The sequence below is a fragment of the Gasterosteus aculeatus genome, chromosome 1, assembly GCF_964276395.1.
Source record: "Gasterosteus aculeatus chromosome 1, fGasAcu3.hap1.1, whole genome shotgun sequence".
Classification (NCBI taxonomy): Eukaryota; Metazoa; Chordata; class Actinopteri; order Perciformes; family Gasterosteidae; genus Gasterosteus; species Gasterosteus aculeatus.
In genome coordinates, this window is record NC_135688.1 from 12,911,904 (window position 1) to 12,939,695 (window position 27,792).

General features: G+C 42.8%; 1 protein-coding gene across 2 annotated transcripts in view; it reads right to left on the reverse strand.

Annotated features, from left to right (window-relative positions):
• Positions 1-1,287: 1,287 nt before the first annotated feature.
• pitpnm3 (PITPNM family member 3) overlaps positions 1,288-27,792 on the reverse strand; it is a 54,552-nt gene continuing 28,047 nt past the window's right edge. For both annotated transcript variants that reach the window (XM_040175588.2, XM_040175579.2), the window contains exons 6-20: positions 20,962-21,151; positions 18,563-18,685; positions 17,720-17,907; positions 15,966-16,123; positions 15,378-15,548; positions 9,871-10,068; positions 9,550-9,698; positions 7,750-7,866; positions 6,491-6,607; positions 6,244-6,392; positions 6,005-6,154; positions 5,661-5,844; positions 5,402-5,530; positions 4,848-5,247; positions 1,288-3,792 (exon numbers count right to left, since the gene is read on the reverse strand). In XM_040175588.2, coding sequence (XP_040031522.2) covers positions 4,924-5,247; positions 5,402-5,530; positions 5,661-5,844; positions 6,005-6,154; positions 6,244-6,392; positions 6,491-6,607; positions 7,750-7,866; positions 9,550-9,698; positions 9,871-10,068; positions 15,378-15,548; positions 15,966-16,123; positions 17,720-17,907; positions 18,563-18,685; positions 20,962-21,151 — 2,347 coding nt within the window. In that variant the 3' untranslated portion in view covers positions 1,288-3,792; positions 4,848-4,923. The remainder of the gene's footprint in view (positions 3,793-4,847; positions 5,248-5,401; positions 5,531-5,660; positions 5,845-6,004; positions 6,155-6,243; positions 6,393-6,490; positions 6,608-7,749; positions 7,867-9,549; positions 9,699-9,870; positions 10,069-15,377; positions 15,549-15,965; positions 16,124-17,719; positions 17,908-18,562; positions 18,686-20,961; positions 21,152-27,792) is intronic.

Genomic DNA, 27,792 nt, shown 5'->3' on the forward strand with positions numbered 1-27,792 from the left:
TCATGCCCAGGGATGAATTGCATAACTTTACTGATCACATTAAAAAAGACATAAAACAATCTAATTTATTATATAGCTTTTTAAATAGTTATCTCCTATTGGAGCCGCTATGTAGGTCATAAAGCAATCACCAAACCCAGTATTGTTTACTGCTCCTGTCTTAACAAACTCTCCTGTTTATTTCAAGCGCTAATTAGCAAATGATTGTATGCTGAACTTAGATAGAGATCACGGTAAACATTATACCTGTTAATTATCAGCATGTTAGCATTGTGATTGTGACGTTAGCATTTAGCTCAAAGCTCTGCCATCCAGACTCTTGTTTCTGAGCAGAGCTTCGGCCGTGTTAGTTTGCAACCCACAGACTTGGCAACATTACTCTGGTGAGCTCATTTATGAAGACACCATGAAGATATTGTTTTTTATAAAACAATTGATTTGTCGAGAAGAAAACTTCCAGCAGCCCTGTATCCTCAAAATATCCCTCCCATACATGAGCCTTCTACTGAAACAGAAACTGAGTTATAATTTGATGGAAACGTATTATGGTGTTTTTTTATGTTTGCTTTTGACGCATCACGAGTGAGTTTCAAATGAATCTGTGTGAGGATAAAGTATTAGGATAAATAAATGAAATGGGTTTTGTTGGTACCCAGTTACACACATGCCCAATCAATGCTGATCCCATGGAGTTTTTTTTTAGGAATAATTTCATTAAGTTGGCACTGGGATCCCTTGACAGTCTTGGAATAACATAAATTGACTACAGGAATAGAGCGGTTTTCTTTGTCCCTTCAGTGGGTTTCTAGAACAGGAGATTTCGGCTGGCTTTTTGAAAATGTAATTCATACCGAAGTACAACATACATTTTTCTATGGTGTTCATCGAGGGTCTAAATAGGTCACATTTGCTCCGAATCAGAGTAACTAATTGATTCAACCTTTGTCTACCACTAAAGATCTGTGCTGCCCGTACTGCTGCCTGTGGTGTAGCGCCGGAGAGACAATGGATGGACGTTTTTATTGCTAGCAATCTGCACAGGGTTGAAGCCCATTTATCGGTCAAGTGAGACAGCAGGAGGCCATCGCCGCTGAAAAAGCCCGTCGCCCTAATATTTGTACTCTGTGCTCAATCGAACCAGATCAGCTGATTCCGATATTAATTCAGGTCAGGTTTGTTCAGTGAATGGTGATCGAAAAAAAGGGAAAGCTGCAGAGAGGTTTCTAACACAGAGTTTCTAACGCAGTAAGCCTTTCGAAATAATACCCTGGAGTAAAAATAAACTCCTTGAATGTGAAATATTTTTATTTATGCAACAATGAAAGACGGACTGAGTCCAATAAACACAACAACATGTTTATTACTACAGGAGATCTGCACAAAACAATACGACTAATAATGAAACCAGGTGCTTCGTCCTCATTGGTCAAAAGGAGCTTCACATATGTCAGTCAACTTATCAAAGCATACTTCAGTCAAAGAAATTGTTAATAAATGGCGAGTTAAGTCTATACCCGATAGTTAAGTCTTGACTTGGTGAATACTAATTATTTGAAAACATCAATTACAGTAAGTGAGAGGATAATGTATTATTTAAATATATTAAAAAACACATACCTATCGCTAAATAGATTATTCTACACTGTAAAATATATCCATTTTTTCTGTGATTTCCTCCAATGTGTAGTATTGAAATTCAGACCATACATTTTTACTCATCCCTGTTTACAAATTAGTAAACATTTAGTTAAGAGTATCATAAAGATGACAATTAAGAGCCATTGATTAACAATATGAAATCATAACATGCACAGAAAATTTACCATTTGACCGTTAGATCATCATCAGTGCACTGAAATGCCGCTCAGCATAAATACTTCACTCTTCCAGTGTATGTCATGGAGAAATCATGATGTGTTATACAGACTTATAGCATCTGTATTGATTGGGATGATCCCATTTTGATGCTTGGGGACAATTTTTCAGTATTGAGCTTAATGTAAAATTAAATGTGGTATGCATTTTACATTAACCAAGTAATGCTATTCGAAGCGCTGCAATTACAGAGCTAATCACACATACTTAGTAGTGGAAATCAAGCAGCTAATTACCGGACCACCTAGTGCGTACAGACAGGAAACGAAGAAGGCAAGGCTGCTCCCTTCTGGCTGACATGATCCACTCTGCTATTCAGACCATGTGAGAACTCAAAAGCCATTTTTCCAGCAGGTTAAAGAACCTTGCCGAAGAAATCCTCCGACACAGTGATTTAATCCAAACCGATACATATGTTCATCATCACAGCTTTCTCCACGTTCACAGTAAATACAACTCCACGACAAATACTTAAGACACACACTCGATCGCACATGCACACATACTGTATACAGTATCTAAAACAGGTTAAAGCAAAAATACCAACTTGATACAATGCACTTTGTCAGAAACTCAACACTTTGGTCAAACAAATTCAAATAAATATCTTTGCACAACATCAAATGCAGTTTAAGGCCAAAATCAACTATTCAACGAGTCAAACAACGAGGTTCAAAAACATACATACACAAAATATTTCTATTTACAATATTTCCTCTTAGAAAAATATGTTTTTCTTGCAGTTTTAAACATATTCAATTCCACCCCGAGTGCACAAGATGGCATCAAATTTAATCACAAATCCATTGTTTGCAGTGCAGCTAAATTCAATGGATACAAGGGCATTCTGGAGGAATTTCAACTGACAAGCATCTGCAAATATCAAGCAACTAATCTAACATTTCCAATGATGACAATTACGCCGTTATTTTAATTACGTGTATAAACAAGTTCTGATCACTTTTTACATCCGTTTCCGTCAACCTGTAAACATTTTTTGGTCAAACCTACACACTATTTGAGTTTAATCTTCTCAGAGTTACAGTAACCAACAACACAGCGACAGTTCACGCTCTGCACTAAAAAAAACTCAAACTACAAATACAGTAAAATAGAACTCTTTGATTCTGAAGCGAGTGCCCGCCGCTGAATTGAGAGCGACTGCGTCGTACTTCCATAGTGCAAGTGGGACCTCAGGGGCCGAGTCGCGCCTCAGCGGTTGTGGACCCGATCTGAGGCGGCTGTCGAAAGTCCTTTTCTGCCAGACTTGTGGAGGGAAACAAAAGGGGGGCAACCAGCCAGTAAGGCGCATCTTACAGTGCAAGTGAAATGGAGGCCGCCGAGGTCAGCGAGGTCGGCTCATCGGAGCCGCAGATCTCACAGACCTCCAGATCTGTGCAGCTGGAACTTAAATGTCACAGCGCTTCTGTGTCCCGAGGCCCAAAGAGGGATGACCTGCGTCTTGTATTTACATGGGTGGAGGGTTACTGTAGGAGTCAGTCAACGCGACCGCCTGTCAGCACGTCTGATCGCACTGGGGAATCTGTTGTGTTGAGTGTTGAAGTCACCACATCTTCCATCCTCTGAAACTGTCTCTGTGTGTGTGTGTGTGTGTGTGTGTGTGTGTGTGTGTTTTAGAAGAATTAAACAAGTATATCCACTATCTGAAGCACATTACTTTACAGTTATACACCATTTTAACACGACGGGGAATTTCACAAAAATCCTGGCCATCCCTGGGGAACCGCTTCAGATTTCAGGCACCAAGACTAAGTGACAGAATCCACCAAGCGGGTCACAAGAAAAAAGGGCCCAACAGGCGGAAAAGTGCAGAAGACCAAGCAGGAGGTAAAGCTGAGCTGAAGGGGTACCAGCAGAGGATCCAATGTACATATCTACCTGGTGCCAGAGGTGACGCTGTCAAAAGAGAGAGGAAAATTAGTGAAGTGTCTCAGATCTGATAAGCGTATTTTGTTCGGCTCTAGAAGGCTCTCAGGCCAACATAACTTTACTTTCCATAATTGCACAAACTATATTTTCAAAATGGAAATACGTCAATTTCAGGGTTGGAAGGGCAGTTTTAGCTCAGCAGTAGGCTTAATCATCACCGTGGACAAACATTCAGTAGTCCAAAGGGAGCTGCTGCTAATAATAGCATCTCCGACTGAGGCTGCCACAGGAATATTAAATCTACAGAAGAATTATTCATTGTTCGTTACTTTCCTGCTCTGCTGGTCTTCTTCTGTGCATTCAGACTTTAATCATAATTGGTGATAATACAAAGTAATATTTTAATGTAGTACATTGTGGCATCGAAGAACATAATCTTATCGACTTTGTCGGCACTCAAGCGTAGCGAGCAAAATCAATCTGGATTTGCGTCAAAGTTTTGCTAAGCCTTGATCTCCTGAAGCCTTAACAGACCACACAGCGAGATTAAAGGTGAATGGCTGCATTATTCAACAACCGTTTTCATCCTTGAGTGGGAAAAAATAAAACCCAACGTTACAGGCTGTTGAGGCATTTTCCAAGAGTTGGATTATGACAATCTTCACTGCTTTGATGCTCATAAGAAAACCGTAGCCAGGTTCTAACAGAAGAGATGAAGACGTTCTCTTCTCGCATGGCGATGATGATGATGTACAAAAAGGGACAGGTGCACAGTCAACTACCCCCACCTCATTTGATGTTTGCACATTTCATTCCTATATTTGTCTTCTGCACCCCTTCCGCCAATTCAGTTCAGTTTATCTATTTTGCCGTTTGTATAATCTAAAATTATGATGATTTAAGAAAGCGGGTTTGTACAGTGGGAGGCTGCATGAGGACGTCTAATCAAAGACACAAACAAGTTGCAATGTTGCATTGCGAGGGGGGTGTTCAATTTTACAAATGTAAACCTCACTGAAATATGCCACAAAATCCTACACGCTGCTCCTTCAAAACCCAGATATTTAAACATAAAATGTCACCTTAGCCCTCGACACTAAGCGACTTTGTTTTTCTCCTCTTCTTTATTCCTGCAATCCCTCCGTCTCTTTTTCGACGTCAGGGAGTGGTGTCTCCTCGGTGGATGGAGGACCGCCCCCATGTGCTTTGCCCGCCTCCTCCCCCTCCTCCTCCGGGGTCCTTATCTGACTCCGGCTGGCTCTGAGCCCGCTCAGGCTTGGGGTTGGGCGTGCACGGCGGGTCGGGTTGCTGCACCGACATGGTCCTGCGCAGGTGAGTTCGCTTACACAGGAAGTCGGGTTTGGCCGAGAGGCCGAAGGAGCCTTTCCTCAGCACCATACGCACCGAAGCCGACTTCTTGGGTCTGGCTCTGTGGCCGAACTGAAGGGTTGATAAGTGCGCTGCGTATCCCTCGCTGAGGAACTACAGACGCCATACAGAGAAAGGGTTAAGAAAATAAGAAGAGTAGTTCAAATATGTCGGCAAATGACGGAAAACCAAAACGTACAATAGGCAGACAGAAATGTTTTGAAATCCTTCTAACGAGAGCGATGAAAGACAGCGAATTTAAAATGACCTGGCACTGATTTTGGTACTTCTTCGAAGGTCTGCCGACAATATAAATCTGGGAGGGGCAGAGTCCGAGCATGTTGTAAACAGAGATGTCCTTCATGGAGCCGTAAGCAGAGTTGATCTTAATGTGACACTGACGAGAGAGACAACATTCAGTCAGAGAGGAGTGCGGCATTTTGATGCAGCACAACCTAAAGCCACAATGCTGCGAGCCTGCAAAAGAGCGACAATGTCAGGACGAAGGGTTGAACACAGCAGCTTACCTCCTGTATGAGGTTCCTGAGGAAGATGGTCTTTTGTCGAAGGGGATCATGAACCAGGCCTTCGGAAAAGAAGATCATCCCGTGGGGAAAATTGTGCTGCGACAGCCAGGAGACCACGCGCTGCTTCTGCATGTCAGGGCGGCCGGTGATGTAGATGATCAGATAACCCAGGTCCTGCCAATGCCTGCACGTAAATAGATGGCATCAAACACACACTTCCAAGTCTTTCGTCTTCCATCAGTAGCGGCGTAATCCCGGAGAGGACGCTCTTAAATGGTTAAAGTGCTCGTTGTGCACACAACAAGTCTCAATCTCTGAAGCGGGGGGGGGCGTCGGCCGGTTACCTGACGACATCGACGGCTCCGGGGCGGACTTTGGGGTCACTGCCCATGATTGACACACTAGCAGCAAAAGAGCCATCGATGCTGAAGACCACACACTCCATGCCCCGCGGCAACACGGTCAGGTAGGCCTCCGCACTTGTTTGATCGCCCCTTGGGAAAGAAAAGGGAGAGGGAGAGACGGCTGATTCACGGGATTCATCAGCTCATTTGAAAATGCAGCACGCCACACGGATGCTTACTTGACCACCATTTTAATCGGATAGACTCCCAGGCTTAGCTTCTTGCTCTTGGGTATCGTGTATGTGACTCTGCCGCTGCTGTTGGTCACATCTGTGTCAAAGTACACCCATCGGCCGGACTGCGGCTGTGTCATTAGCAGGATGTCCACCTAAGAGGGGCAGAGGTGGTCAACGGCCTGGAGATGGGAGTAAGTGTTGTATACACAAACCTCAGCTTGCCGTAAACAACCGAGTTGCTATTTTCCACCTTTTCTCCAGTCAGAGTGACCATGTCCAAAGGGCCGTACATGAAGCGACCAATCAGAGTTTGAGGCCCGTCCTCTGTGGCAATGACATCATTCACCCTGTGGTTGGCAGTGACGTTCTACAGCGGAGAGCGAGAGCACAAGACACAGTTCAGTCATGGCTTTTGTTTGGTGCTTATGTGATGCTCTAGAGCCAGTCTCATTTTTCAATGAGGAAGATGACGAGGTGACGTCAAAAGCTCAGAAGAGTTAGAGATAGAGAAGATGAACACATTTCTTAAAAGTGAATATTGGAGCAGGCCCAGAACACGACTCCTAAAGAATGCTGATGGTGCACCGTATGAACTTGATGGGCAGCTAAGAAGTAAATTCATTTTGTGTTTGCAGATTCAATAAATTCTGGCGAGGATTTAACAAAGGGTCTAAATCTAAGGCAGAGGGGAGGAGTCTAAATATAAAACCATATGAGTACAAATGGGCACAATCCAAAGACATCGCAGCCACTGTGTGATATTTATTTATGTCTACCAGAAGCAGTTTTCTAGGTACTCTTCATGGTGTTTTGTCTGAATCCGATGCACCTCACCACCGCAATCCGCTCACTGACAAAGTGTGGAAGAGACGAGTTGGGGACAACACTCACCTGCGAAATAACCGCTTGCCCAAGATAAAATAGCCACACACTAGCCCCTCTCCAGCCGTGAGAACCCCCTCTTACCAGGGCGAGGACGATCACAACTACACGCCTGCTCTCTTTGAATAGCATCTCTATGCCGGGACAGAGGCGTCTGCGCCCAAATTGAAACAGAACGTAGTGGCTCTAAATCTCTGCATAGTGAATCGTATTCAGGACCAGGGGACTTGTTTTTTGTCAAAAGCAAGCAGCCACTAAATTGTAGGCTTTAGAAAATGGCAGATAAAAGAAGCACTCTGTGTATAGCAGTATGACCTTGATGGTTTTACTCTGCGGGGCTCAGAAGCATCAAGTAATTGTGCGTGTCTGCTTGCTTTAGTTCAGTGTGGGAGTATTTAAATAAATGTAGGTCTCTGATCACACAGTTCACAATACTAAAACACTAGAAAGAGGGGCAACTTCTGTTCAAGTTATTTATCTGGTGTCCAAGCCAAAGATCTTTGTTTAAATTTTCACAAATGTGTTCACATAAAAGATTGAAAGTTAACTGAGTAGCCATGAATCTGCATTTATGTTAAGGGAAAAAAGTATCTCTATGCGAAATGAGCCAACAGGATAATGAATTACCCTTAGTTTGACGTGCGTCCTCCTTCTGAGCCATTTCTCTCGTGGGCTGGAGGGAGAGAACGGAGCTGTGCCCAAATTGTCCGCTTCCCGGTTCTTCACACAGCCACATCCCATGAGCTGTCAACCGACACATGCAAGACCAAACGGTTAAACACTTCAGGCCTGGAAATGAAATTAGGGTTCACACATCACGACAGGCAGCACTGTGACAGAATGAGGGCCGAGGGGCGATTCGGAGGACTCAAATGAATGTAGCACGGAGAAAGAATCGATGATTATCATGCCTGACTCTCGGATGCACTGCAGGTAGAGAGGCTCCTTGTTTTATGTAACACTGGAAGACATCCTCATACTTACGCTTGGATTGAGAGAAAAGTAAAAGGTTCAGATTAGATGTTTGTCGTCTCATGTCTCTGTCATGTTTATTAGCTCGCCGTGTGCGCGCTCATTCGATGCCTCTGCTCAAGGTTTAAGTCCCACTTGGTGCTAGACATAAAAAGACCGGTGACACTATTCTAATCAACGTCGGGGTCCTGTGACTTTGACTATGATGAAATGTGATGAGATATTAGAAATACTTAGTGCCCTCCCGCCCCACACAACATTTCATTTAAAATGTTTGACTTTTTCTGAATCAAGTCCTGTCTTACATTTATTCATAAACCAGCATGAACGACCAAATTCTGCTTTAATTTCAGTGCTAACACAGTTAGGATAGTGATCCTTCCCTTTGTTTGGCAGTTCACCCACAATCCCCACCATCTTGTCCACATGTGTCAAACCGCCGAGTCTTTGCTCATGCATGCGCCGCCGCTTCTGCCCGTCGGTTCGTCAGCAGGGACAAATTCATTTTCAAGCAGGCGCTGCTGCCTGGAGTTAGGTTCATATATTCATACATGAACCTAACTCATATATTATGGTAATATAAAGGTATGCATCTACATGTCTGTTATATTGTAACAATGTCTGTCTCTGTTGTGTAATTGTTTAAATAATTCTTTCATTCGTTCAGGTTTAATTCAGGGTTTCATATCACCTGTTTGATAACATTCTATAGCAGAGAAATCAAACTATACTAGAAAATATGAATTAGATATAATATATAAGTAATTCATATTAATTAGAAAAAAGTTTAAGTTTAAATAAAATAACCAAGATATTTGATAATTGGTTTTGCTGTTTCTGCTTAAGACTGTATCCCCTTTTCTCAAGAACAAACAGCAATGCTCACTGCGAGCAGGAACATCTCCACAGGCCAAGAGGACATCCAGCAGAAGTCTCAACATGAAGAAGTGTCTTCCTTCCCCTGGTTTCTCATATGTTACAGCAATGAATATTAACTTTAAATCAGAAAATGACATCTTTGTGCTTTGGTTAAAATAACGTGTCGTAAAAGCCAACAAACCCCCCCCCATGGACGTGGAACAGACCACATTGGTCACATCTAAAAAGACGCGGTGCACATGCAAACGTCTGGCCTTAAAAAGAGACTGGAGATGTGCCATATTTTGTCATTTCGTTTCATCTACTCCCAGAAAAAATGGGTATGGAGAATCTGTACGTATTTGATTCGACAAGGTCGGTCTTTTGAGAAAACAGTCAGAGACTTTCAGAGACAATTTCGATTCACACAGGTAGCCTACTACTTTTTGTGAAGCTCCCTTCAAAGGGCCTTTAGATGATGATAGTTACCTGCGACTGTTGAGAATAAAGTATGCTAATTAAGGCTGAGTCTTGGTTTCAGGACGCTACATAAATTTGCTTTTGATCATTTCTTACTAATGAAGAAGGCTTTCCCACCTGCCGTAGAACAAAGGCTGCTACATCAGTAGACTCCCAGTAGGACGCATGAAAAAGGTGAGGTAGAGCCACCGTCGGGAAGGCAGTTAGCACATCGGGACAGTACAGAGCATAATCCAGCCTCTTGGAGCCCCACCAGCTACTGGAAACTGGAAAGCACACACACACACACACACACACACACACACACACACACACACATATACAAGCATGTGCATATCTGAGTTTAAATTCAGAGCTGTGAAACCTCGTGACCTGGAATACATTCACAGGACATAATTGAATAATAAAACGGGGGCTCGCTTCTTCCCTCCCACTCACTGTTAGCAATGGTGTTTCCCAGCTGGCCCAGGGAGCAAATGGAAATTTCACTTTCCGCACTGGTCACGCTGGCTCTACGACCCCCTTCTTCCCCCCCTCCTCCTTCAGTCTTAGTCCCGGAGGACGTCTTTGAAGCTGGACCTCCAGGAGTTTGCTCACCTTCCAAAAACACATTGGAGTGGCCTTGAATACTCTCCGCTAAGAGGGGAGCCAAGGGAGGGAGGGGGAGAAGAGGGGGTGGGGGGTGTGGAGTGAGAGGAAAAAAAAGACAAGGACAAAGAGGGAGGGACGAGAGAAAGGAAATGCTTTGATCACACAACAATTGACTGGCCTCAATCGTAAAATCGATGCTGTTATTTCTCCTGATAATATAGCCTCTTGCTAGGCATCGACCTGCTATTTGTTGTATCAAGGAAAAAACAAAGAGAAGCACCGAGTACGATGACGGAAACTGCCACTACTCTTTATGAGGTTGGATCCAATTGTATTGACTCGATTCTGAACATCGTCTTGGTTCTGCTGAGTAGAATGCTCCTTTCCTGATCGGGTTTTTCTCTCGCGCTGGAGAGCAGGTCTTTCCTATTTGTTGGGCACTAATGTTTAAAATTTAAATTTTCCCAGGAGACCTAGTCTTACCAGACATCATGGATCTACTTGCCATTTCCTCCGTCGTGGAGCAGAGAAGGAGCATATTTCATCAATAATTTATTCATTAGAAAGAGAAGTGGCTCCCAGCTCACTTTAATAGTATCTTACCTTACAATTCATAACATGTCAATATGGATATTTCTATGTTATCATGGATATTTCTCTGTGAAAAGACAAATTAATATGCATAGCATTAAACATCAATAAGAAAATATTGGTAGAAAAGGAGAATAAAAGGCAAAAACAGAAACATACATGCACAATAAACAGCTGGAATTTTCTACACAGGTTTACACTGTTTATTGCTTTATTACACAGAAGTTTTTTTTTATTAGAGATTGTAGAAAGAATATTAGTGGATGTTTGTTTTAACGAAAGAAAAAATGCATCGCGGGGAGAAGCGGATACTCACACTGACTGATTGTAACACAGATCCCACTAAACAACAAGGCTTAACATGGCTTTACAAAATAGAAAGTCAAGCAACACGGCCATGAGGCCGTGTTGCTTGACTTTCTATTTTGAGTCTCTTTCTATGAGAACACTCCAGCAATGTTGGATATATTATGAAAACTGTGTGCGGTGTGAGTCACGTCTGAACGAGTCTCTAACCCATTAGAGCGCCTCACAACGTCCTATCGATTAAACTCAGTGACAAACTACAAACCAATGTAATCTATATTTGTATGTATGTCACAAGTAAAAGCCTCAACGACCCCGCCTCTGCAAACGTCCTTCACTGACATTTAATGTAGCACGTACACATCCGATGGGATGTCTGCTGATGTGATGGAGCGGATGTAAGGTAGAAACGGAGAGCTGCGAACAGCGAGCCGCACGTCTGAGGAGAGCTGAGATTAGATAGGAGCAGGTGTGCCTGCTGGCCTGTTAACGTTAACCAGAGCACATTATTGAGTCTGGGTTTGGGCAGATCACTGCCAAAATCACTGTATCACTGCCAAAAAAAAACGTATTCTCCTAACAGATTGTTCGCACTTCCATGACCTTCACAAACATTAGCGTCACAGATGTAACGATATATTTTACGTGGCTAACAGACATATTCGGCATTACAAAAATGAGCTAAATACAACCATTAATTGCGTTATAGTTGGCGCCAGCTAAAAATCTCTGGGAAAAAAGATGGAAAATTGCCATTTTAGTTTCTGAATATTTGAATGATATGCGGCTTGTAGAAACTTAAATGACTCTGTGCTCATAATGAATCCCACTGGAGTCAATGGACTCGGGACCTGCTACTGTTCTACTGTGACAAGACCCGCAAAATTACCCAAAGTGTAGAATCTTCTTTCCAAACCCTGTCTGTGGTTATTCCCTTTGTGTAAGGTATAAAGTGTCAGATGAACCCTTTCTCGGCTGCCTGCTGGAATGTTTATGAATAAATCGCCAGATGCAACCACATGTTGGGTTGTTTGCACTTTTAAGGATCGGTAACCGCCACAGAAAACGGATGAGCAGCTGCATGAGGGAGGATCAGATGTGGTTAATGAAGCCGGTCTCTAAGGATGATGAGGATGATGGAATCTGACACACACTGCATTCATTTCAGGAATACTAGAATCGTTGTGTTGGGTGTATAAAGGGTCTGCTTTTCAGGGGCAGAAAATAGGACTTTTGTATTTGGCATTATTTTACAAAAAAAATCATTCGAAAACCAGAAAACCTCCATGTTCTGATGGATATTGATTACTGAAATATCATCACAAACAAGTTAATTTAAAGTTAGTTGGTATCTGACAGCATTCATTGACTCAAGGTGTAGTTGGCAGATGACTTTGTGTTGACAGACCACAAGAGGCTTTTTACTGGTGTTAAGATATCTAAGCAGATTTGTAAAAGATGAGGCAGACTTTCAGAAACTACTGTTCCTGTGGAAACTGGTGGACAAAGATTGGCATCCACAACAGATTACAGAGGAAAGACCAACCCCCCCCCCTTGTGTTGCACAGAATCAGGTGAGGTTGATTGCTGAAGTCCTCTTTTTGGACTGTTATGATGGAAATTGAAATTGAATGTTACACAAAACCCAATAATAATCTCTAATCACACACACGCACACACTAGAATCTGTTATTTGTGTCTAATCTCTGGAATACAAACACAACAATCGTTCTCTCACAGCATAAATTTAAAAATAAAAAGATGAGGCCAAAACGGAGGGAGAGACTCTTGTGGCAGAGAGAACCAGTGACTCACACATTTTCTTAAACACTCAGTTTAAGTAACATTTAACAAGATTTGCAATTTTGACAGTTTTGCATTTAATCATTCTGGGATGTTGGCTCAAATTGATTGGATAGCGCTACCCAGTAAATTTTCCACCAGCCGCTACTAGTGGTGGTGGAGAGGTGGTGGAGGAAAGAGAGAGAGAGGCAGGAGCATCAGAAACCTGCCAGAGCAAGCAGGGGAAAAGGACCACATGGTGACAAAGACGCAAAGGCAAGAAAACAAGCTGGTTACTGTGTCTGTAAATCACAGAAGAAAAAATGTGAGTGAAAATATTTGTGAAAAATTACAGTACACACCAGTCCACAGGTAGGAGAACCAAACGATTGTGATTTAAAGATGGGTAGCGGCGGTGGAAACCGCTGATGACAGTGCTAAGTGAAAGAACGGGCAGAGTATTCATAAGGTGAGGGCGGACGATTGCAGCGCGGCCTTGAAACGTCTTGGTGACTAAAAGAGATTTGTGTCCTTGCCTCTCAGCCTCCATGCGCACTAGTCCCCCATCTGAGATAATACAATAACGAGAAGAGATACATTCCCATCCTTACGTTAAAGCACGTTACATATACGTTAGCCATGGGATTAATATGATATAAATTACTACGAGTAGGTGCTCATTATGCTGTCTTGGAGGATCATATTCCCCTTTGGACCATAGCTGGAAATACATAGCAGGAGGGCTCGTTGCCTCTATATTAGCAACATGCATCATAATAAAAGCTCCACTGTCCACCACCGGGTGTTGATGTCAAAGTCATACACACAGGAGCCTGATTTGATTGCCTTTTCAAGCCTTCATAACAACTAATTACACTATTACAGGACATGGGTTATGCGTGCTGTTTTTCCTTCGGTGTGTCTGTGTGAGCGAGCGTGTTTGTTTGTCTGTTTCTGTCCGTGTGCACCTGTCTAAGTTTTTCTAATTTAACACATAATTTGACAGCATCCAGGCCCCATCACTGGTGCAGGGATTCAGACCCTTAATTAAAACCCGGTATAGCGGCAAGTCTACGCTGTGCGCCTGCCTTTACACTCCATCATCTTTCTGGGCTCTGAGTAGCGTCAAGCATCTCGCTCTTTGAGTGGCTGAACCTGATTGAATTAATAAAACACAGCTCAGCCTCCCAGTTTACACGGATAAAAACTCTGCGGTATTTATTACCATGTGTCATACGTTTTTGTGGCACAGGACACATACAAGCAAGACACTCAAAGGATTTAGCATTGAATTGTCTGTGCATTGTCTGGTTTATTTCATAACATCATTACTGGGATTGCTTGTGGAAAACAAAAGATAATTTGCACATCCCCTCAGCTACCCTTGGTCTTGGTTTCTCAGCCCCTCAAAGCCTTTTTACATTCTGGTCTTTGTTTCTTTAGGCGGTCTTGAATACAGCACTGATTGCCAGCATTCAATTCTAACTTGTGCTTTAATTCAGATTTGACCGGTTATTAACGCGCCCATTTGGAACATACAGAAGGTACAAATTGCTTCAACATTTTCCCATTGTAACCCAATGTTACAGAGCTAATTTGCACATAGCTTCTACATCTTTTACAGTGACCATGTTAGTAAAGTCTAGGGCAAGCTGATCATTGCTCGGCCATAATGATCCGGTCAGATCTCTGCTTTGTCAGAGAATCAACCAAAAATGTGTGAGCTAGTTCGCTAGTTTTTCTTCTTTGTTGAATGAATGTTCATTTAGGTTTGGTTGGGTGTAGGAGACATGATAGTTCTCAAGTCTTTGTTGAGTATTTGTTTCAGGCACCTGAAAAAACTAAATTATGACTTTAATTTTTTTGTTGTAAAATTGCCAACATATGTACATAACATTGTTTTGGTCTGGATTGGACTGGACTTGGGTAGCCGATACGCTTCCATGTTTAAACATCCACATCTGTTTCTGCTGTGAGTTAAACATTTCCAATGATTCTGTGTTCAGTAACGGAGATTTATTTTCTTCAAAGCCGTGTAACGAACCACAAAGCCTTCTCCTCTGATCTGAGTTCATGCTCATGGGCGGTTGGCTCAACAGATTAGTCCTCGCCCCACTTTCCCTCGTTGAGGTAGGTGCATGGAGGAGTAGGGTCTCCAGGCTATGCGTCATCCCTCTGTCCCAAGAGTGCTAAAACATGCTTCAAGTAATTCAGTGGCTCATTAAGGACTCACTCTCTACAACCAGGCCCTCAAGGGGGATTAGAGCAGTACTCTGCTATATCTAGCAGACCAATATCTCACACGCCTGGTCCTCAGAGAGTGGTGGTAGGGCAAAGGTACTGCACCACAAGAAGCATAATTACTTTTACTTTATTACTTTTTGGGGCAGAATTTGTCTCTGCATATGTAGGGTAAGCACACATAAATGGGACTGAGGCTCTATGTGCACGTGTGGCTGTGGAAAGTTACATTAGTAGGTCACAGGTTCTCTGCCTCTGAAATCTAGACCCGCTAACAAAGTTCCTAATATATTTTTTGCTAGCTTTAAAATATAGGGCAGCAAAGGTTATTAATGCACAATAAACAACTACACCTGAAAATAGATTAACCAATGAAATATTCATGAGGAGATGCTCTCACATATTGATTTCCAGGGTTCAGTCACATTTCCTACCAATAAGCGTTGAGCGCCCATCTCCTAGAGGGTAGCGCTGGTAGCGCGGCACAGCGTAAGGCGGCAACTTGTGGAAGAGAGGCTGCAGCAGCGGCTCCAGTCTGGAGGCTGAAGGGTCCGAAGGGTAAAACAAGTTGAAAATCTGAGAGCAGGCTGGATGCAGCTGGCTCACTGAGGGTTTGGAAAACACAAAAGGACAAACAAAGTCATTATAAAGAGTGTAAAGCACACAGAATATAATATAATATAATATAAGTGCAGCTGTGTGAGAAGCATTTGGAGGTTCAAAAAACAAGTAGGGCAACTAAACTTACAGTCAAAACTATTTGGACTTTTATTACTTTGAGGGACTACGGCCAAATAATCCTCAAGGAGTTTGCATTTTAATCCTGTTTTAGCATCAGTGATGCAGTCAGGGGACCTTTTCCTGTGATACAATTCACTGAATGGAGGAGAGTGTATGAATTAAACATATCTTTTCTTGTAGTGCAGGGTTATAAAAAAGTTAAAAGTTAAAAAGAACTGTTATCTGCGAGAGCTCGTTCACTCAAGTGTGGATGCTAAGAATCACCGTGTTTTGAGTCTTACCCTGGACGGCAGGCAGCACAGTACGTCTCATGGCCAGTACGAGGCCCAAAGGGCAGCCCAGCAGGAAGCAGTCTGACACCTCAAAGTCAAATCGACCCGGATTCAACACCAGACCGGGGCCACTGCCGCCACGCAGCTCCACACCTTCCTTCATCAAACTGGGCACACGCAACATAAGATGTTATCCGTCTCACACGACACTTGTGTCTACTGCCGATGCTGAAGTTGAATCGCTATGCAGCGTCTGACTTTACCTGGCACAACGAATAAAAAGGAAATATACAGCAAGTTAAACGACAGCAAATAATTACAAATGTTATGGAATTAATTATTACTATTTAATTATATTGATAGTTAAATATGTTAAAATTGTAACCCAAATTCTGCAATCATACGTCTCAATAGGAACAATAGCATTGACGGATCATGCAGCAGTACAGCCTCTCATACCTTATTGCTTTAATAACAAATATTATACTTCTGTTACACTTTTACTCATAGAATCAGGAGTAGATGTCAACGTATAGCCAATGTGAGTTGACTTTGCTTCATGAGGGATTATACGAAACGCACAACGTGTTTCAAATTTCCTGTCCTCTATTGAGAGTGGAAAATAGATTTGAATGATGTCATCCTATTAAACTAAGCCATTTCATTCATCATTTCATTAAGAATGGATGAAGCCTCTCAGTAGCTCCGGCGCCACATAATCGCTTCTTTTTTTCAAAGCACTTTAGACTAAATAGATTTCCAAATGTGGTTGATGTTCTTCTTCCCAACTTCAGAGGTTAGTTTTACTACCATTTACATAGTACGGTGAAAGAAATGTTCATCTAGGACATCAAGACTAATGCTTGCTGGACTGATTGCCGTCACCTGGGTCTTCATAAAAAGTGTTGTGACCATTTACATCTGCCAGTGAGAGTCTCAGCAGAAAGAGGTGCTTGTGAAAAGGAGGGAAGCAGACGTAGGCAGCTTTCCAATAGGCTATTCGATAAAAGAAGCTAACTATGTGTGAGGAAAGGAGCTTTAATAAGCCCTCTTGTGGACTGGGAATATCCACTGGGAGGTGAAGAGCCCGTCCAGAAGAAGAGGTCACCCAGCAGACAACAAGGCCCGCCATTAATCAGTGTAAGAAGAAGAGCAGGGAGCGAGGTGTACCGCCTGGACACAATGTGGCATAACTGTGAATTCATGGGACTTTCAGTCACTTTATTGCTGTGATGGTTACAGCCTACTGGAGCGTGTGATTTGGAATGGGAACACTGGTTGCTTGAAGTGAGTCAACATGGCAGCTGGAGACCCTCCAGCCACCTCGACTCGGCTAAAATCAGCCCCCCGCCCCCTTATACACATAAACTTGCTGGCACAGGGGCATAGAGGCTATTTATAGTCCAGCAGAGACAGGTAGGCAGGCTGGGCAGTCAAGCTGCAAATGTTGATGAAGAGCAGTGGCGAGACAGGGGGACACAATTGAGGAAACCCTGAGCCCGCGGCGGCATGCTGCACGTGTGTTATCATCTCAATTCCAAACGGGATGAGACGGCATTTCTACTCCAGTACATCTGATGCTGTTTGACCAACATCGACAAAAGGTTTTACATAATTACCTGATACATCCAGAAATATTAAAAGGTATATGTACCTTGATATAAACAGCATGTCAGGCTTTGGTCATAAACAAAGTGATATGTTGCCTCACAGGTAAATACTGCCCCCCTTGTGTACGGGCATATTCATGCATACTGTTGTACCTCGAAAAAAAGCTGTGCTGGCCCGTGGACGTGGTGTCTCCGTCATAGGAGTCGCTCTGCTTGCGGCTGAGCGGCGGCCCGCCCGGGCTGTGCCCTTCATTGGGGGCGGAGATGTCGATGTTGCTCTTACTGAGCCTCTTGCTCGAACTCAGACTCAGGCTGGACTCCCCGAGCAGGCCCGAGTTATCCTGAGATGGAGGAGGAGGAACGCCATATTAAAAGGAGTAGGTGGACCTGATCGTTACACGTGATCCCATAGGTGAACCTTCCCTCTGCAGGAGTGAATCTATGGAGATTTGAGTGGATTGCAAGGTGGAGGAGAACAGGGAAGGGATGGTGGGGGGGGGGCAACAGCCAGAAAGTGGAGATCTAGCAACGCTTAGCAGCAGGAAAAGGAAATCAAATGACAGCTGAAAAATGATGAGTACCTAACACGCACACTACAGGAACCGATGAGAGATGTGCTCAAAAAAAAATTGTATTGCAATCAAATCACCCAGCGGAGACAGAAATGATGATCCTCACACAACATTCAGCTCCGTTATGACTTGTATTTCCAATCATTACGCATTAGAGACTTTAGAGAACACGGCGCCAAGGCCTTCGCTCCATTGTGCTGACGACATTTCTAAAAGCAAGGCAGAGGTGTTTTGTTTACGTAGGCGTACTGTGGACAGCACGGGTGCGCGATTGTAGTATTTAACCACAGGGACCAAATAAAACACAACCGCGTCATTTTTTGCATGTGCAGTGACATCTTAACGACGTACCAGCAGTTCTCTTCCCCGGTACAGGTGTGAGCATCAGCATCATCTCGTCACGGGTGAAGCCGCGGGTTCCTACCTTCAGGCTCTCGGTGCTGTTGTTCCTGCTGCTGCCGTTGGGGCTGCCAGGCCTCTGGTGGTTGCTGAAGCACAAAGCGTCGAAGCACAGCACGCCGCCCACACAGTCACCCATCAGGCATACCTGCTCGGAAACATAAGATAGTTCGCTGCATTCAGTTAGCGAAGGACATATCAGGGGGACAATGGACAGTTCCATAATGTGTATAAATAACACAAGCCGTCAGTATATAATGAACCAATGCTTTTTAACATTTGCCACAAACAGATCATTATGCAATATCTGTGCCAGTTGTCATCAATCAAACTGCTGATAAAACTTCACAAAACAACTTTTTTTTCCTACACAGTGTTGTTCTGGGTTTGCAATTTAAATTATATGCAGCTATGAGCAGCTTCTCCATTTCTTATGTGCATCGCCTCAAGTAACATCTACATCACACTCACACATACATTACATTACATTACAGGTCATTTAGCAGACGCTTTTATCCAAAGCGACTTACATTACACTTTAAACCCATGGCTTTTTTTCACATTTAGCCCGGGGAGCAATTAGGGGTTCAGTGTCTTGCTCAGGGACACTTCGACATGGAACATGGGGCAGCCTGGACTCGAACCAACAACCTTGTGCTTCCCAGCACACCTTCTCTAACCCCTGCGCCACGACGACGACCCCCAACAACGACCCCCCCCCCACATAGAATTCGATTCCCTGTTGTTTCAGAACACATCCTTCAGAGTGTAATTACCAACAGTGGAGTGGTCAGACTTGTTAACTGAAATGTGTATTCTAACCATCTGAGAATAACGTGTAAACAGTCAAGTCAGAATGTTTTTTAGATTTTCTTCCTATTTCGGTGTCATTGGGTGAATTCATTTGTATGCTTGATTTTTATCTCCAGTACTCTCACTTTTGTAGTCAGAGAATACCACATCCTTTGATTGCAACTTGAGTTTTCGTTTAGTGGTGTCGATCCGTATGACTACTACTACGACAATTATTACTCCATCGGCAGCCAATAAACAATTAACTTAAGTGTGAGAGTGAAAATACACACAGCTTATAAAAAATGTAATTACAAGTAGAGCGGTTGAATTCAATATTCTCCTCCACAAACCAAGCTGTAGAAATAAAGTGGGAAAGTACACGTATACAACTCCATCAACCGATGTAGCCATTACAGCAAAAGCCAATCAAATGACCTGTATTGTAATATCCCGAGGGATGTTTGACCTCCTCGCTATCTGTCTTTTTGTTGTTGCTTAAATGGTTAAATGGTGATGATAATTATAATAATACTATCAGGAATCAGGAATCAGGAAACATTTATTGCTAAAATATGTCAAACATACAAGGAATTTGTCTTGGAGGTTGGTCCGTGACAGACAGTGTAACAATAGACAACAAGACAGCAGTGCACAAGTAATAAAATAAAGTAAAATGAAATGCTAATGCAATGGGTTAGTAAAAAAAAAAAGAATAAGGCTATGGGTTAGTATAAAACAAGGGAATAAAGTTAAAGTTAAAAATTTAAAATATTAAAAAAGTTTAAATATTAAGCATAGTGCACTAGCGAACAAGTAACAAAGTGACGAGTGACGACAAAGTGATAAATGACAGTTAAAGTGACATGTGCAGTATGAAGGGGAGTGACCGGTAGAATGTCATAGTCAGTCAGTGGGGGACCGGGCTCTGTTGATGAGCCCGACTGCCGAGGGGAAGAAACTGTTCGTGTGGCGGGAGGTCTTAGTCCTGATGGACCTCAGCCTCCTGCCAGATGGAAGCTACAAACTATTGGTGCTTGTTAGCAAGAGGGGATGGAAGGAGAATAAATACCTTTCAGTGTTATTCCTTAGTTTCATGGTTTCATTTGTCTCAATTGCTATGATGTAGGAGTTGAACTTTAAACTTTGGTTTATAGTCTTTAGCTTCTGTCTCCATCTTTTTTAAGCTTTTTTGTTTCTAATGCTGAATTCACATTAAAATACTTGATAAATCCACCGAACACATATTGTAGACCCTTCTATCAGCTTCTCTATGAAATCTCTATTTTGTCTTCAAAAAAAGTAGATAGAATAGAATTATTTCAGGGGGTGGAGTAACTAACAACGCGGGCTCCCTGGTAGCTCTGTGTCAATGGTCAACAGTCTCGTCAAGCATCATTACCTCACAGGAAAGCGCAGCTTCTTACCAAGTAGTTGTTAAGAACAAGAACGTGAAATGTGGTCTGCTGAAATAATAAGACATCTAGATCCCCTTAAGGAGCCTGTGCTCCCACAAATTAAACAGCTCACTGAAAAGCAATCTTTAATCCAATCAAAGTGCCTACAGCTCATTATTCAATGAGTAGAAGCCAGAGTTCTCTCTTCTCCAAGCAGAAGATGTTTGAGACGGACCTGACCAGTGAATCCCTGGCCGTCCTCGGACTGCAGGAAGCTGCGATAGACCTGGTTGGCTTGGGCGATCACGGTGGCCACGGCGTCCTGGTAGCGCGGCGAGGCGATGGCGAGGAGGGGGAGAGCAGCCAGCGGCAGGTGGTCCACGCTACTGGACACACAGCTCTCATCGTAGCTGTACGGGTTCAGACTGGAAGACGAGAATACAAGGCTGATAAAAGGGGAAAAGGCATAGCAAGAATAAATACAACGGATTGAATAATCATGTTACATCTCAACAAAGCCCTTTGAGAGTAATCCCATAAAAATTGATGATACGGATGGTGCGGACCAACGGGCACAACCTCTGTGCAGGTAAAAGGGCGGACAGTTCTGATACTACTGACATAAAACTGAAATAACAGAACATTTTGGGAAGTACACTTGTTTCAAAGACAATTCTCGAATAAAAGATCAGTCATTATTTCTACTGTCTGGCTGAACACCAAAACTGAGAGCAAGGAGAGGAAGCGGTACCTTTGCTCTCAGAACTTCAGAACTGTTAATCAACGAGTCCCACGAACGGAGCGACACAAACTATTTGGAAAAGGTCCGTCAACATTGTCAAACTCCCATAAGCTAAACGTGGCACCCAAGCCCAATCTCCAATTGCAATATAACATTTGCTATATAAGATATATCATATATAGATATATATATATAAAAGAACGAGAGTTACTGGCTCTGCACACATTCCAACTATACCTGAGTTCAACCTGCTAATAAAGGGCTAGTTATTGTGCAAATATCCCGGGGAAGGAACAAAGGAGTCTGTGTACTGTCTATGTAAGAATATGTTTCTCCCATTAGAAATCAACTGGGACCAGAACAATTACATGTTCTTTTACTGATTGTGAATGTCCTGTTGTGAATTCAGAATAAGCCATTTGGCTGATTGCTTACAATCTTATAATTATATTCCTATTTTTAGCGCTAACACACTCTGCATTATCCAGATAAAACCTCCTGCTTCAATATCATCATCAGCCATTATTTCCACCATTAACATGTTCATAGCAGACATTGCCCACTTTGGTGGCAAATGTGAAATACCCTGCTGCAGGCATTGTGAAACCCCAAAAACAGACAAATGATTGTTGTGCTGCGGAGCAACATCGTGTAGTTGAGTGGGAAGAGCCACCTACATAATCCACATTAATGACACAAAAGCAGACAGTGATCTGTGTTTAAAAGAGTGATTATTTACATCAGCCAGCAGAATAAATGGGTTGAAAAATATGAAAAACTATAAACCAGACTACAACCAGACGGCAATTATAAAAAAATTTTTTACCACACTGTACAAAGAATTATAGTGAAAGAATTCCACATGTTACTGTGATTACGCAACTTAAATTGTGGGAGTAACTACATTAGTGTTTGAGAGATAATATACATGGGTTTGTTTAATCACATCATATTATGTGGTAATTATTATTGAGTAAATTACTTAGTAAGTAGAGGAACATGTCAATGAACTGAAAGGAGGCGGGGCTAAACATGCTCAAACTTGTGTTGGTACCCAGGTTCGTACGGCCGATGCTCCACAGAGCAGCTCTTCGAGACGGATTCTACGCTTTGAGACACTTCCATGCAGATTTGCACGAAAGAAAGGAACCATCATAATGTATTCTGTGTCACTGGGACGGTACTGCACGCAGCTATTTGCATAACAGAAATGTCACTTCCTCGAGGGATGCTGCTGTGTGAAATTTATTCAGCAAGAGATGGCAGCAGTTTTCCGCTCATAATATAAACCCAGGTATGTTTTATGAGTTTTAAGGTGTGGGAAATGCCAGCATCCTGGCCATGATCTTTTTAAATTATTGTTAACAAATGCTGCTCGAATACTCCCCAAACACATGCTCATTGAAAAAGCTTCTATTAATACTCCAAACACAGCGCTACCTCTGAACATGGTTCACAAGTCACAGAAGAGGAACAGAGGTTTAACACCCGCTGCAGTGCTAGACAAATACCAGGTGAACACTCATTATGTGTGTTGAATAATTACTTTATTATAAAATCACTTGTTAGTATTGAGACGGAGCAGACACTGTTTTGCATGCTGAAGTCCGCACATAAATTACTTGTTTGTTTGTGTGAGAGGTAGTTTGAAGATGTGACATCCTCGTGGACTGACGGTTATATATTTTGTTCAGAAAAAATGGTTCCTCGTAATTTTTGATCTTTCTGCAAAATCATGTGCTTCTGAAAAGCTCGCTCCGACAAACCATCAAAACTCCTCGTTATCAGGCAAAAAGTCGGCTATACATGGTTGGTGGTCAGGTTCCTCCTGAAGTGGCTCCTGCTTTACACTTTATTTCTCTTCCAGTAATGAACCACTCTGAAAGACTCACCCAATATCCCCTAAAGGTGGGGTATAATTACCATATTATTACCTATTGAGAGACTTACAGAAGTCGTCCGTGGGGTTTCACGGTAATGTGGTGATAGAGATCCATTAACAACATTGAGGGAAAGATAACGCAGTGTGAGCCGATTAAACGTCGAACCAGCCTGATCTCACCCAGTATGACCTTGAAATGGATTCTTCTACCCTTCCCTGCCACACTCCCCCTTATATAATGTAAAACTAAAAACTCTGTCTGTCAAGACAAAGTCTGTCAGATTCCTGCTTAATTAGCACAGTAAAAGTTTGCACAGTTACAATGAACAGTTTTCCTAATTAGAGGGGGTCTAGAAATAACGTGTCCCACTGCCGCCAATTGTCAGAATAATGAGTGTTTATCACACTGAGGTCGCTATTTGTGCACACGGACGAGATGACGTCATCCTTCTCCATCTCCTGTGCCTGATAGACAACCGATCGGGTAAAATGATAATGAACCGACTGAAAAAGGAACCCATTTATTTGTTAAGATGAAGTTTTCAGCAGTTTAAAAGTGTCTCTCTTCTCTTCAGACTGTTTAAAGTGTGTTGACTGCGAGAGAAAATCAATTTGGGAGCCTTTTCTCTGTCACTGTCAATTAGACGTGCTCCGACTGTTTTTGCGTGGGATGTATTTGTGTGAGTGCGTTTTATGGATTACACGTGTGTGTTGTCTTGACACGCAGCTCCCAGCCAACACTCAGAGGTGCGTTCATTAGCAGGCAGAGTCAATAATGAGCGCTCGGAGCCCATCGGGGAGCACAGCAGGCTTTACGCACCAACGGCAACAAGGACAACACATGCTGAGGAACAAGTTCATTCTCTATGGGGACTTCCTGCAGTACACGAGGGATCGTGTCAGAAGCACTGAGGCAAAAGTGATTTGTTTATGTGAAAGTTTGTCTTGGAGGCACCGAGAGGTTTTGCCACCTCCATCCCGTGGTGTGACTTTCAGCCAAGCTGTTAGCCAGAATGAGCGTGAATTACCCACACAGCAGCGATTCCTTCCACAGGGGCCGCCCGCTCCGGTGTTTATGTTGGCGTGCAATTAAATGAGGCCCCGCACACCCACGAGTCCAACACTATAATTAGAGCAAACTGTTAACTGGCATAGTTGAAAAAGTGTTGTGTTGAGCTGAAAAAGATATTAACTTCACCCTCAGATTGTTCTTATTAGATCTCCCTTTGAATAGATACATATAAGTAGTTAGTGAGTACAGCCAATAAAAATATAAAATATTTAAAATAATACCAGTAAGGGTCCTTCGCTTCAGCCGCAATGTCCGTGTCCACGAAGCTCGGATTGTTAACGCAATTAGACAACATAATGGAAAGGAGCCTATAAACAGGGAGGAGCGGAGACGTGGGGGGAACCGGCTCCTGCGAGTTGTGAAATGTGAGGGTGTCCCTGTGGATTCTTACACTAGGAGGACAATAGAGTTTGATTGCTGTAACGTGGGGCCTGTTGCTGCTCAACAAGCCGATTTTATAAGGAGACTTTTCCTTGAGCGAGATTTTGACCCAATAACAAACAGTGAAGAAATAACGTGAATCTTTTTTTTTTGTACGAAAGGTAAATGTACGAAAATATAACGAGGCGAATCTGTCACTGGGCTATCAAATCACTAAGGTCGGCCATGGCGTGAGACCTCAGTGTGTTGCCACCAGACAGTGTGAAGCCCACTAAATTGACAAGACACTTGGAAACCCACCACGCTGATCAAGAAGCAAAAAGAAATTGGAAAACTGTCCTGCCCCGTAAAAGCTGCAAAGAAATAATGAACTGAGGTGGAAAAGTGAGGTAATATGCACTTTGTTTAGAAAGAAAAACTAATATTTTATAGTTTATATATTATAATGCAATTAATTCTAAACAAAAAGGGTACAACTCAGCTGGGAGGTCGGGGGGCCTTCAGTTTTCCTGGTTTGTGAACCACTGACGTGGGACATGAGGAGGATGCTTCTTGATACACACAATGACGGGCTGGCGCCCGTTAACCTGCCCAATCACAGTCAATGCGTTGTCAAGCAAGGATTGTATCAGATTTGTGGGATCAGTTCAAATACGTCACGTTTGGACAGGACTCAGACTAGATGGCTTTATTAAAATATTGGAAAAAAGTATAGAAATGCAGTGTTACAACTGGGGCTATAATAAAAAAGAAATGTCATCGAAATGTCATTGTTTCTTCATGAGGCAGCTTTGGTCCTTTGTGACATGGCATTTTAATACAAGCGAGTCTTCCTTCGATATGTATGTTTGGGTCCACGACCGAGACATATCGCAAAAACTCAGCTCTGCTCGACTCCCGTGGGCAGTGGGCCATGGGCAGGTTTTTAATAGTTAATCCCCGGATGTGGTGAAAGGCGCGCAGATGTCAAGCTGTCGAGAATCTACAGGACTCAAGTGTCTTCAGACTGGACTTGCTTCCAGTCACTACTTCACTCGGCCTAACGCCAATCACAAAACCAGACAGAAGCCTCGGACCTGACTGCTAAACACTTTGTCTCAGTCCTGGTGATTAGTGACTCTTCAGACAAAAACATCCCCTGCACAGAATAGAGCGCTTCATTGAATGTGAATGAAATCATCAGTTATGCGTCGGCAGTTCTTTGCACAGACAGCAAGACAAGACCAAAACGCTCCTTCCAGCGAGGAACAAGACATGTGACTTTTAATGGCCATAAAGCGTATCTTATTCATCATGAGGATCCGCTACATAGATTTGTTCATCACTCAGTTACTATAGTCCCCTTTTATCATTTCAGAGTTATAGTTAATTGTGGATATAACATCCACAATTAACTATAACTCTGAAATTGACACCTTAAATGTAACCTGAAACATAAGTAAATGTAGCTAATTATATAAGCAGATACCGTAGGATTCCTTGCAGAGACTTTAGGATCAGTGCAAAATGAAACCGTATAATGCAATTTAGTCGTTCATTTAAGCCACCAACGGGACTTAAGCAGAGAAGTAACAATTAGAGATGACATCATTTAAAAAGGTTACAATTCAAATATTCCACATGGCCACATATGCTCTCGGGGGCAGAGAGACATCTTCAGCATACTAATTCACATTGCAATATCTACTTGGGAATTTGCCCATATCCTCATTTGACCTTCACCACCTTATCAAAACGAACATCTTTCCCTCTTTGCTCGTTCTTGCAGCCGGGCGTTCATATTGGACAGATTCCTTGATTGCCCCCTGGAAACTGTCAAAAGTCTTTTTTGTGTCAAAGGTTATTTATGAAACTTGTGAGAATGACTTGAGATGTTTAATACAAAACATAACGGAGACCCTCAAAAGGAAGCTGAACGATGTAATTCACATAACGTAACATGCACATTACATAGTAGTCTTACTTGTTCACACCTGTGTTTTTACCACAAGTTTTCTGTGAAAAAAAAGCCTCTGCAGCAGGGACTTAGTGTCCCTTAGAGCCCCGACTTGCTCACATTAGCCGTTTCATTCACGCTCATTCACCAGTTCACTGACTTCCATCCACATTCACGCAGCTGACCAGCACGGCCAATAAAACCTGACGCTTCTCACTTAAGACACGGCTCCTTGAAGCCCCGCTCCTTCGCCCAAACTCTTCCTCATTAGGGTTTTTTTTTTTGCTGCTGATTCAAAACAAAGATTAAATATGTTTTGCTCGTCGCTGCTCTGATTCTTCTAAGAGCCAAATCAAATCTCACAATGGTCATTAACTTGGTGTGTCCCCGGCTGAACTAAGCAGATGCTTAGGAAGTGTTAATTGGACCGTCTCTCCACACGACTTAACTCTTAAGTCCTACCAAGTAGGACAAGTCCGATAAGCAGCCTGTGGAAGTAGCCACTCATGGGATGTTGCAGCTGGTGTCAGTGAAATTATTCATTTTTCTCGCTGTGACATGAAAGGAGCGGAAGAAGGCAGCAACGGCTGTTTTTATCCAGAAGGCCTAACATGAGTGTCATAAAGTCTCGCTCATGGCCCATCCATGCATTTGTGTGTGCTAATGGATAGTTGTTAGCTACATTAAAACGCCTGTTGATTAAAAAAAATAAAGCACAGTCTGCTCTGATATTCAGCAGCTGCGCCTTTGTCGTCTTCGAAGCGCCACTTTGACCAAAGATTGACTCCCCAGCCAGCTGTATAGTTGTGACATCACAGCCGTACATGAATCCCGGCTGCTTGTTTAAAAGGCAGTCGAGCATTCATCCGTGGCTTCAGCGATTTAAGACTTTTAGTGAATTATTTATAGCACTTAAGAAATACTTTATAAGGACCTTTCATCTGTCTTCAGTGTGTATGTGGCCAAAGCGAAACCCTTTTAAACCACGTCTGGATTTCATCCAGTTGAAAGCGGGCCGAAGAGGCTGTTCTCTGTTCTGGCAACAGCACTCAC